The 12611-nt window shown below is 41.9% G+C and overlaps 1 protein-coding gene across 2 annotated transcripts in view; it reads right to left on the bottom strand.

Annotated features, from left to right (window-relative positions):
• The window catches only part of LOC126284878 (uncharacterized), a 77228-nt gene that overhangs the window by 12268 nt on the left and 52349 nt on the right, over positions 1-12611 (bottom strand). For both annotated transcript variants that reach the window (XM_049984118.1, XM_049984117.1), the window contains one exon: positions 1141-1271. In XM_049984118.1, coding sequence (XP_049840075.1) covers positions 1141-1271 — 131 coding nt within the window. The remainder of the gene's footprint in view (positions 1-1140; positions 1272-12611) is intronic.

The raw sequence follows: 12611 nt of genomic DNA on the forward strand, positions 1-12611 counted from the left end.
AGGCTTAACCCATGACAAGACCTACCGTAGGGCAAAATACCCTACTACTACTACTTATGCATTTGGTCGTTTACTATTCGGTAGTTATGAATATTATATTATTTGTGATAATAAAAATTTCTAGACTGCCGAATAACGTTGTAAATTTAATAAAAGTTCATCTGATTACATGTAATTTTCCAGTTATATCAATTGTAATATAAATAGTAAAGAGTATTACTGTACTGTAAAGAAAAAAAAGGCCACGAACGTGACTCGATCCACCAGCAACCAACCTGCGATTACGGGGATTAGACGCTAACCACTCTTTTTTTCTTCATTTTGTTCACTTTTGTTCGTTGCATCTGCTCGGGGTGGACGTCATAAGATCGTAAGACATCCGCTTAAGTTCGTTGTTGATCGATTAACTCAGGTTTTTTTTATTACAGAGAGCAGCTAACCCTCTGACCGAACACGCTGAGCTACCATGCCGGCAGTCACTCAGCTGCTTCCGCTTCGTGGTAACAACGGCCGCCGCTTTGTGATAATAACGGCCACGCACAGGTACATATTTGACGACCTAAATTATCTTGCGATTTTCTCCATAACGCTTGCGAAGTACACACTTTGTTGTACTCATGGAGTGCTACGAGTGTACGAAGTTTGTAGTAAATCCGTATTCCAAACGTCGTGGGCTCTCCTTGTAAGAGAAGGGAGAGCTTGATTGGACAGCTGGTGGGTCGTGAAAGAATTGTCGAGTTGGTAGTAACGGGAAATGTAGAGGCGGGAGGAAGGGGGGCACATATTGTGATACGTCACCAAGGCCTGTATACTACCAGTAGGTTCAAAATCATGTAGGTAGCGGTGGTTATACGGAGATGAAGACGCTTTTACTGGGTAGATGAGGACGGTGAACTGCGTCGGGCCAAACACATGACTATAGCGACGACTGTCATTTAACCCACTGTCACATGTTTTGCAACACTGCAAACGGCTCTGTATACAACGCGTTAAGCAGTAATTCTCGTTGTTTCTTTGGGATTTTGCATCCTTCTTCCTTGGCTTACAGAAGGTAGACGGGAGGGGGACTAAGATCCTAGAAAAGGTGGACGTAGTTCTGATATCACAGGTATATTCTTGTAACGCAACTACGATATTTACCTCTGGGTATGCAGGAACGTCATCTCTGCAGAAGTTGTTGCTGCACGTCGATTCCTCATCGTTCGGCTTTTTCCCGCATGTGCAGATGTTGCATCTGTGTAGATATGACGAGCCAGGTGTGCATTCTTTACCTACAACAAGGAAGAACAATAAGTATCAATAATCCGTGATAACGAAGAAACAAGAGTGGCAGATGTTTCTTACTGATACTATTGTGACGAAACAGCAAGTTACGTCAATAATGCTTCGTATTGAAACCTTGAGCTGAAACATAGGAGTATTAGTACAAATTATCAAACAGTGTAATCCCAGTCATATGGTATGGAATACTCGTACCGTAAGTGATCTCTAGTATTGGAGGGCAGCGTGAGAAACCGTAGAGGGAGACCAAGAGATAAATACAGTAAGCAGATTCAGAAGGATGTAGGTTGCAGTAGTTACTGAGAGATGAAGAAGCTTGCACAGGGTAGAGTAGCATGGAGAGCTGCATCAAACCAGTCTCTGGACTAAAGACCACAATAACAACAAACGATCTCTATAGCTAGATTTGTGAACCATGAAACATAACGTCTTATATAACTTTCTAACTACGGTAATGTCTCGTAAATGCGAATGCGAAATATAAAAAGAAATAGCAAGACTATGCTTTTCAAAACACCGATCACAAAAAGAAAAGAAACAAAATATCGGCGTGTGGCAAGTACTCGGGCAGGCACGATTTTTTTTTTTTTTTGCTACCTGTAAAATTGTTATTACATATTAATGTTTAGAGAAAACATTTCGTACAAAATGTTTACAATCATGAATGAAGTGATTGTTGTCAAATATTGTACATGGTCTGTTTACAGTTCACAGTTGAGATATGTATTACTGGGTTGCTGCATTATATGAAGTTTATCACAAAAATGTAAGGTTCTGGTTTTATAGGTTATTTGTAAAAAGGTTGGATGTTTGCATTAGGTTACTTACCTTATATGAAGCTATTGAATTCTTATGTCTGTAGCTGTGAGTCTGCTACACAATCGACAACCCGTCATTTGGAAGTAGCAAAAACTAATTTTTATTTTTTTATTTAAGTTGTTGTTGGCGTCTATGGTGTTTGTTTTGTTTTTGTCTGTTTGTTTGTTTGCGCGCGCGCGCGCGCGCGTTTGTGTGTGTGTGTGTGTGTGTGTGTGTGTGTGTGTTCATGTGTGCATGCGGGAGGGAGGGAGGGAGAGAGAGAGAGCGAGGTTGTTGAGGAAAGGCATGTATAGTGAATGTTGTGCAGTATGGGGGAGAGGGAAGTGTTACAGATGAAAAAAAAGTGTATTAAACTGCTCATGAAAGAACAATACAGGGACTTTCTCTTGTGATTGACAGTCTGTTGGACGTGTCTTTGTCCTGCACAGTTGACAGAGCTTTACACAGGTCTGTGCAAGCGACTTCTGCCACTGGCCACCTGCTCCAGTGTACGAGGATTAGAACATTAATACTGGCAACTATTTATTTACAGCTCGTACAAAATAGATATGTGTTTCAAAGTTTTATTGACCTTCAAAGTAGTCAGCAGCATTGTGTATAACCCGTTGCCAGCGATGTGGAAGTCGTAGAATACTCTTAGCTGTGCCCGTTGTGTTAACAGTTCGAGCCGTGCGGTCTATTGCCCAACGAATTTGTAGCAATTCTGAAGCGAATGCTGTGAAGTGTTTCCTTCAGTTTAGAGTTCGAGTTGAACTCACGAGGGCTTAAGTCAGGGGAGCGCAGTGGGTGGTATATCACTTAGCAGCCCCATCAGTCAAACAAATCAGTAACAGCTTCCACTGTAAGTGCTTGAGGATTGTCCTGCAAAATGATGGTCAGGTCCTGCAGAAAGTGAAAGAAATCGCATAACATAGATTTGTTTCATCAAATTCTCTGTTTTGTTTACTTCAGTGGGTGTTTAAAAATAACAAGAACATTCTTAGGTGATAGGTAGTTTTCACAGCAAAATAGTAGAAGTCTTTTTGGTTTTACCCAGGTTGGACATGTGCAGGGGGTTGTGTAGCCTGACCTGTGTAGTTGGGTCATCTGTAATCGGCGGTGGTACTGTAGTTCTTTTTCCTTTCGTTGGACGTAGCAAAAAAAAAAAAAAAAAAATAAATAAAATAAAATAAAATAAATGTGTGTGTGTGTGGGGGGGGGGGGGGGGAGGTGAGAGAAAGAGAGAGAGAAATGTCTATTGTATCTTGCAGTCGAACGTAAAATACAAAATTTGTTCTTAAAATTGAAAGAAAATGCACTGTGTCTATTTTTGAGGAAAGAAGACATTTATTATCGTCCCGATTGTGTGCCACAGTATTGTCGATAACTAAAAATTTAAACAGGAAATCGTACGACTCTTACATTGTTCAACACATGTTTGTTACAGCTTTGCCGCAAAATTTACTCCCATGCATCTATTTCTGCAGAACAACGTTTGCATCTCTCCTCCAACAACACTCAACATACGTTAGACGCTACACTTCCCTTTCCAGTGACCTGAGGATAGGTATCACCATCACCCTTCCTCCCTCTTCAAAAAGATTGGTGCCCCTAGTAGGTTCACAATACTCGAAAATACATATAAAATACAATGCCTAATTAATCTACACAAACCCAATGATACATGACAAGAAAACAAAAAAAAACTACAAATACTCTACTACTTTCTAGAACGCAAAGCATATGGTAGATACCAGCTGAGGAGCTACTCGACCGACTAGTAGCGGCTTCGGTTAAAGAAAACCATCATAACGACCGGGAGAGCGGTGTGCTGACCACAAGCCCCTCCTATCCGCATCCTCACTGAGGATGACACGGCGGTGGGATGGTCCCGATGGGCCACTTGTGGCCTGAAGACGGAGTGCTTGTTATTGCGATGATTTTTCCCTATCCCCACTACAAGTGTTGCATTATGACCCATTGTTTACGAGCACTGTTTTTTTCACGACAATTTCTATGTATAATTATAACGGTGGAGCACTTTCCATCAGTTATGGCAGCATGTACTGGCCTCCCTGAATTTCGAGCACCTGGGTTGGAGGCGATTGTCGAGCAATGCAGCAGGTGGCGTCTGTAGCGAACTCTGACGTCAAACAGATCGACACGGTCCATGGCTGTATACTTAGAGATAATACACTTATTAAGCTTCTCTTTGTCCATCACCAGCATCTCATCAGTTGCACACAATTCTCGTCAAAAATAAAGATAGTACCTTCCACTCCAACTTATTTACCGACTGCATGTAGGTGACGGGCAGAGTTTGAGTAGGCCTGCCATTGATTTAGAATGGTATTGTGGTTTTTTTCCCTAGCAGGATAACACCATTTGTATTGCATCGTCAATTTTTACCTGTATTGCGATTTTAAGCACCCCCTGTTAGCACAATGCATATAATTGTGTAATTAGGAACGATCTTATTGATTGTTTACGAAATTAGGACCGATCTTCACTGCAGTGTCCTAACCAAAATAAGTAAACTTCCTCTCTTGCTCTTGCACCTGGACTGTTTCCGGGAGGGAAGGGGGGGGGGGGGTACACTTGCTGAACTCTTCATCGATTGTCATACCGATCGTTATGAGTCGAATTTCGATGCCTGCTTGTCTTCTTCGCATGTTTGGCGGATGGTTGTTTAAGTGCGGCGCGCGCGCTCTGCAGGGGCTTGCGTTCGGATATCAGCTGTGTGAGCGACAGTGACGTGTGGCGCTGGCGAGTGATCGAGTCGGTACCACGAAGGAGCGTGGGTATCTGCTGCGGCGTGTTTCGCCATTTGAATGCAGATCCACTGCCGATGGTGACTGGGATTTTCTGGAGATTTGAAGGACAGATTTCCTTCACGTCTGTTACATGTTACTCTAAGCAAACGGACTGGAGTCGTCGAATTGTTTCTTGGTAGGTTCTGTTCACATTAATTGAATACCCGAGTGCACTGAAAACTACCTTGTTTGTTTCAGTTATTTGTCACTGTACTTGGTCGAGGCGCCTGATATGTTGATCGTATTTAAGGGAATGCAAGCTACACACAACCAATAGACAGGAAGCCGTGCTTAATGCGTAGCTAGAAGTGATACCAGATAGCACGTAAGTATATTCCTGACGTTCAAGAGCGAGCCGAAAGAATTTTCCTATTTCCTGTTCCTATGTTATTATTTTATTTCTTTGTGCTCGAGAATTGGCTAATCAAATTTTAAGAGCCGTTACTGGGCCAGTGCTTATAAAGGTTAGTCAGTCTTGGGTTCATTGGTGCCGTGTATAATGAAAGATTTATTTATAACCAGTTGGGCAGAAATGTTTGTCTATCTGATTCGCCAGAATGTTGTTTGCCGCTAATATGTTTATGTGTCAGACAATTGGCAGTGATAGACGCGACGCGAGCGAACTCCGATCGGGGTATCACGGTGCAAGAAGGAAATTTAAGGACCTGGATCGGTGTTTGTGGTTACGTTGTTACTGTCCTGCAATTCCATCTTTCCGGTGGAGCGTTGTAGTTTTCTGGAAGTTTCATTGTAGCCCAAAGTTGAGTATAGCTCCATTTTACCTTATCCTCCGTGAATCTCCTCTATCTGGTAGCACCTTTCGGTCTGCTCGCGTCCATCACTAGTTTTCGACGTAAAAAATTCCAATGGCTCCATAATAACTATTTAATATGCTATTATTATGTAAGTGAACCTCGTACCTGTGAGTAATACTTAAGAGTAGCTTAGTCGAGTGCAATAATCTGAAAATACTTTAATTTGTTACAGTTGATTAAAATCGGTCCATGGAAGCACTTTAGAATTTGATATGGAAGCCAGTTCCTATGTAAGTCGCAAAGCATTCAATTATGTCAGTTAAATTTTATTAATAGGCTTTTATGAACATTGTTTTGATTTGTGAAAATAGCTTGAGTAAATTTTGAAAGATCTGTGTCTGTGTTTGTAATAAAGAAGTGTATGGCAACTACAGACTGGTTATGTGTTTAATTTTGATGCGTCGAAAGGAACGAAGCATCACTTGGGTTTTATGCCCTGAAAGACAAGGGTTCGAGATCCTGAAAGGGCACCGCCATTTTTAATTTCCCGCGAGTTCCCGGCTGGGGTGGAACGTCAGCGTAGTCCTGGGACGAAGAAATTGCACCAAAATTCGAAATTCCCGCCAAAATTCTAATTCCCACCAATAAGGAATGTGGGTGAGGGGGAGTGGGAGGGATGGGGAGGGTAAGGGGTGGGGACACACGTGCCAAATGGGGAAAACACATGACATTATCCGAGACGTTGGAGTAGATGGTGGGGATGGTTAATTGATCAATTTAATTAATTTGCTTATCAATTTGGTACCAAAATTGCACCTGGAGCTCCAATACCTTACTGTTACCAACTCCTTTTCACTTGTGCTTCGGGACAGTGACAGGCTGGCCACGGATTTCGTGTTATTCATGATAAACGTGCAATTGTGACATTAAAACGCACCTCCACGCCGTCCTCACTGATCACCAGATAGGTTTTCTAAGATGTTCGCTACTTTCCCTCCTACCCCTGTACAAAAGTTTGTACACGAAACATTCCCGTTATTCGACCCTTTTCGGTCTTCGTTAATTGCGCTGTTACGCCACCAGGATAGTCAGCTATTCGTTAACATTATTAATTTAGCCGTGCACGTGAGGGTAATGAAAGAAAAACTACTTTTGCAAACGTAATTACGTTGACAGCTAGATCCAAACTTAACCCTTGCAAGCACAGTGGTTTCGTAGTTAGTAAAAAAAAAAATGGTTCAAATGGCTCTGAGCACTATGGGACTTAACTACTGTGGTTATCAGTCCCCTAGAACTTAGAACTACTTAAACCTAACTAACCAAAGGACATCACACACATCCATGTCCGAGGCAGGATTCGAACCTACGACCGTAGTAGTCGTGCGGTTCCGGACTGCGCGCCTAGAACCACTAGACCACCGCGGACGGCTTCGTAGTTAGTAGGTCTGACGAATACAACGATGTAATTGTTTATTTCATGATGTTAAAATTCACAAAACTACTAGGCAGAATTTTACAGTTTTTTAGTGCTTGGCTGAGCCAGTGGCGTGATATGTCTAGTCAGTTAAAACTAAAAGAGGTCGACTGTTGGAAATCATTCGTGCAGTCGTAAATATATGTACAGTGGTAGGAGGGAGTGCCACGAACAATATGCTAGAAATCCTGACAGATGGGGGCTGAGTGTGAGATTGGTTGTGCGTTTAAAGATCACTTTTGCACGTTGTTGTTGAAGAACTAAAAAACTAAGGCCTCCTGCCAAAATATATCCCAGTATAAAATAAAGCTATATACAATTTTCTACAAAATGTCGTGTTCATTTTTCTGTAGGATTAATAATTTGCGCGTAGTGAGAGAATATGAAAATCTTGGTCGTAGTTTATGAAGGACAGCTGTAACATCGCCTGTGCGGCTGGTCCTGCCGGAGGTTCGAGTCCTCCCTCGGGCAAGGGTGTGTGTGTTTGTCATTAGGATAATTTAGGTTAAGTAGTCTGTGAGCTTAGGGGCTGATGACCTTAGCAGCTAAGTCCCATAAGATTTCACACACACACACACACACACACACACACACATATATATATATATATATATATATATATATATATATATATATATATATATATTGTAACATCGCGAGTTGCATAAAAGACGACGGTAGGGGCACCCTACCAGGGGTGGTTACAGCACTAAATACGAAAAAACTGATGCACTCTGATAGCCGTTGTAACAGAAAATAGGAACTCTTATCAGTTACATACCCGCCTAAGCTCTATACGTATATGAAGTTAAATGAAATCCGACCACATATCTGGGTGCTTCACTTTTCTTCCGGTAGTGTAGAAAAAATTGCCACAATTAATGAAACGACTGCGAAGTATCTCAGAAAGTCATAATTCTACAGACAGGTGAATACAGTGATACTTTAAGTGAGATGTTTGATAGTTATCAAACTCGAGTACCAATTACCATTTTTGACTTCCATCTCTGAGATCGTATCATTCCGAACAACTGCTATGTTTCTTATTTATCCGCTCTCAAATGAGGATTCCAACTCACTTCTCACTGCCTACACAAGTCCTACATTACAACAATAGTTTTCTCTCTCCTATACCTCCGACATCGATTTTCATACAACACTCTTACCAATTCTATCTTAAAAGTACGAATCTACATCTATATCCTATTCCGCAGGTCACCTAATGGTGCGTGGCGGAGGATACTTCTGGTATCACTGACTCATCCACCCTACGCAGATCCACTGGCGGATAGCGCTTGCAAAGAGTGATTGATGGTAAGCCTCTGTATTTGCTCTAATTTCTCGAATTTCCTCATCGTGTCATTAGCGGAAGAAGTTAAATGTTGCCCGACTCTTCCCGGAAAGTGCTCTCTCGCAATTTTAATAGTTAAACGATCCTGTGGCGAAACCCGCCGCTCTTCATTGGAACTTCTCTAACTCCTCTATAATCCTACCTAGTAAGCACTCCATATTAATGGACTGTAGTCAAGAATTGATCGAACAGGGGCCTTATAAACTATGTCCTTCGTGGATGTGTTACATTTCCTTAAGTTTCTTCCTATGAATCTTAGCCTGACATCTGATTTTTCTAGCATCTGTTCTATGTGGTGATTCCACTTAACGTCGAGCTGGATAGTTACTCCTAAATATTTTACTTTGGATACTGTTTACAGCAGTTTCTCGTCGACAGAACAGTCGTATATTTTTGGCTTTCTTTTCCTATGTGCGTGGAATATTTTACAATTACTTACGTTAAGTGCCAACTGCCAGAACCTGCCGCATTGATCATTCCTCAGCAGCACAACACTCTGCTAATGGATTCTTTGTGGCTTTGCTACTTTGTTGCAGACAAGAGCATCTTCTGCAAACAGCGCCAAAGAACCTCCGACACTTTCTGCTTGATCATTTATATGCATTGTAAACAGTAACGTTGCTGTCGTACTTCCATGAGGTACTTCGGTAAATATCTTTACGCCTGTCGGTTTGTTCCTTTAAGAGCAACATGTTCATTTTTATCAGCAAGGACATCTTGACTTCAGTCTCGAATCTGGTCAGCATTTTTCCGCTAAACGACGGTGTGAAATGCCCTCCTGAAGTCAAGGAACATGGCATCAACCTGAGCGCCGTTGTCTACGGCGGAATGGATTTCATGGAGGAACGGAAGGGACTGAGTTTCACAGGATTTCTGTTTGCGTAATCGATGTTGACTTTTGTACAGGAGATTTTTATTCTCCAAAATTTCATAATTCTTGAAGATAAATCAAGTTCCAAAATTCTACAACACATCGACGTCAACGATGCAGGTCTGTAGTTGTGTGTATCTGTTCAACGGCCCTTCTGGAAGACGGGAACGACATACGCTTTCTCGCAGTCGCGAAGCACTGTTTCCTGCTCTCAGAGTCCCCCCGCAACTTGTCTCCACCACCATTTTTACTGAGGGGAAAGCACACTAATCACCTTCATGTCATTAATGGCAATACAGTTTCAGTGACGTTTGTTTTGCTTGTAAATCAAACGTTGAAGCAAGGCAGCTTGATTACTGTGAGCACCCACGCCTACAATGGTAATACTTTCAATGACAAATAAATATAAAATACATTTTTATTTATTTCTTTTTGTTCTCAGGGTAGCAGAGTTCCCTCACTTCGTCTTCTTCGTCGTCACTAACTCGGATTTTAAGTTTATCGATTTGCTCATTTCTACTAATCGTCATTACTTTCTTATTTCGTTGGTTTACTCTCAATCCATATTCTGTACTTATTTGCTATTGATCCATTCGGCAAGTCCGGTAATTCTTGTTTACTTTCACTCAGGATAGCGGTGCCATCAATGAAGCCCATAATTCCACGTTTATGATTCTGGAAAAATCGCCCAGGCTTGTGGCTAAGTCATATCTAGGGAATATACATTCTTCCACGAGTGCTAGCTCCGCAACGTTCGCAGGAAAACATCTGTGATGTCTGGAAGGCAGGATGTGAAGAACTAGCGGAAGTGAAGGTGTGAGGACGGGTCGTGCGTGGTGCTCTCGTAGTCGAGTAGCTAAGTTGGTGGAGCACTTGCTGGCTAAAGGCAAAGGTCCTGACTTACGCCGGCACGATAGCTCAGAGGACCCGCTTAGATAATTCTGTTCTCTGAACTCAAAGGCTTCCCCATGAACCATGGACCTTGCCGTTGTTGGGGAGGCTTGCGTGCCTCAGCGATACAGATGGCCGTACCTTAAGTGCAACCAGAGCGGAGGGGTATCTGTTGAGAGGCCAGACAAACGTGTGGTTCCTGAAGGGGGGCAGCAGCCTTTTCAGTAGTTGCAGGGGCAACAGTCTGGATGATTGACTGACCTGCCTTGCAACATTAACCAAAACGGCCTTGCTGTGCTGGTACTGCGAACGGCTAAAAGCAAGGGGAAACTACGGCCGTAATTTTTCCCGAGGGCATGCAGCTTTGCTGTATGGATAAATGATGATGGGGTCCTCTTGGGTAAAATATTCCGGATGTAAAATAGTCCACCATTCGGATCTCCGGGCGGGGACTACTCAAGAGGACGTCGTTATCAGGAAAAAGAAAACTGGCATTCAACGGATCGGAGCGTGGAACGTCAGATCCCTTAACCGGGCAAGTAGATTAGAAAATTAAAAAAAGGAAATGGATAGGTTAACATTTGATATAGTGGGAATTAGCGAAGTTCGGTGGCAGGAGGAACAAGACTTTTGGTCACGTGAATACAGGGTTATAAACACAAAATCAAATAGGGGTAATACAGGAGTAGGTTTAATAATGAATAAAAAATAGGTTTGCGGTTAAGCTACTACAAACAGCATAATGAACGCAATATTATGGCCAAGATAGACACGAAACCCACGCCTACTACAGTAGTACAAGTTTATATGCCAACTAGCTCTGCAGATGATGAAGAAATTGAAGAAATGTATGATAAGATAAAAGAAATTATTCATGTAGTGGAGGGAGAAGAAAATTTAATAGTCATGGGTGACTGCAGTTCGAGAGTAGGAAAAGGGAGAGAAGGAAACTTTGTAGGTGAATGTGGATCGGGGCTAAGAAATGAAAGAGGAAGCCGTCTGCTAGAGTTTTGCACAGAGCAAAACTTAATCATAGCTAACACTTGGTTCAAGAATCATGAAAGAAGATTGTATACATGGAAGAATCCTGAAGATAGTAGACAGTATCAGATATATTATATAATGGTAAGACGAAGATTTAGGAACCAGGTTTTAAATTGTAAAACATTTCCAGGGGCAGATGTGGACTCTGACCACAATCTATTGGTTATGAACTGTAGATTAAAACTGAAGAAACTTCAAAAAGGTGGGAATTTAAGGAAATGGGGCCTGGATAAACTGAAAGAACCAGAGGTTGTACAGAGTTTCAGGGAGAGCATAAGGGAACAATTGACAGGAATGGAGGAAAGAAGTACAGTAGAAGAAGAATGGGTAGCTCTGAGGGATGAAGTAGTAAAGGCAGCAGAGGATCAAGTAGGTAAAAAGACGAGGGCTAGCAGAACTCCTTCGGTAACAGAAGAAATATTGAATTATTTGATGAAAGGAGAAAATATAAAAATGCAGTACATGAAGCAGGCAAATAGGAATACAGACGTCTCAAGAATGAGATCGACAGGACGTGCAAAATGGCTAAGCAGGGATGGCTAGAGGACAAATGTAAGGATGTAGAGGCTTATCTCACTAGAGGTAAGATAGATATTGCCTACAGGAAAATTAAAGAGACCTTTGGAGATAAGAGAACCACTTGTATGACCATCAAGAGCTCAGATGGAAACCCAGTTCTAAGGAGAGAAGGGAAAGCAGAAAGGTGGAAGGAGTATATAGAGGGTCTATACAAGGGCGATGTACTTGAGGACAATATTATGGAAATGGAAGAGGATGTAGATGAAGATGAAATGGGAGATACGATACTGCGTGAAGAGTTTGACAGAGCACTGAAAGACCTGAGTCGACAACATTCCAATGGAAATACTGACGGCCTTTGGAGAGCCAGTCCTGACAAAACTGTACCATCTGGTGAGCAAGATGTATGAGACAGGCGAAATACCCTCAGACTTCAAGAAGAATATAATAATTCCAATCCCAAAGAAAGCAGATGTTGACAGATGTGAAAATTACCGAACTATTAGTTTAATAAGTCACAGCTGCAAAATACTAACACGAATTCTTTACAGACGAATGGAAAAACTGGTAGTAGCTGACCTCGGGGAAGATCAGTTTAGATTCCGTAGAAATGTTGGAACACGTGAGGCAATACTGACCTTACGACTTATCTTAGAAGAAAGATTAAGGAAAGGCAAACCTACGTTTCTAGCATTTGTACACTTAGAGAAAGCTTTTGACAACGTTGGAATACTCTCTTTCAAATTCTAAAGGTGGCAGGGGTAAAATACAGGGAGCGAAAGGCGATTTACAATTTGTACAGAAACCAGATGGC

Source organism: Schistocerca gregaria, chromosome 8 (genome assembly GCF_023897955.1).
Source record: "Schistocerca gregaria isolate iqSchGreg1 chromosome 8, iqSchGreg1.2, whole genome shotgun sequence".
NCBI lineage: Eukaryota > Metazoa > Arthropoda > Insecta > Orthoptera > Acrididae > Schistocerca > Schistocerca gregaria.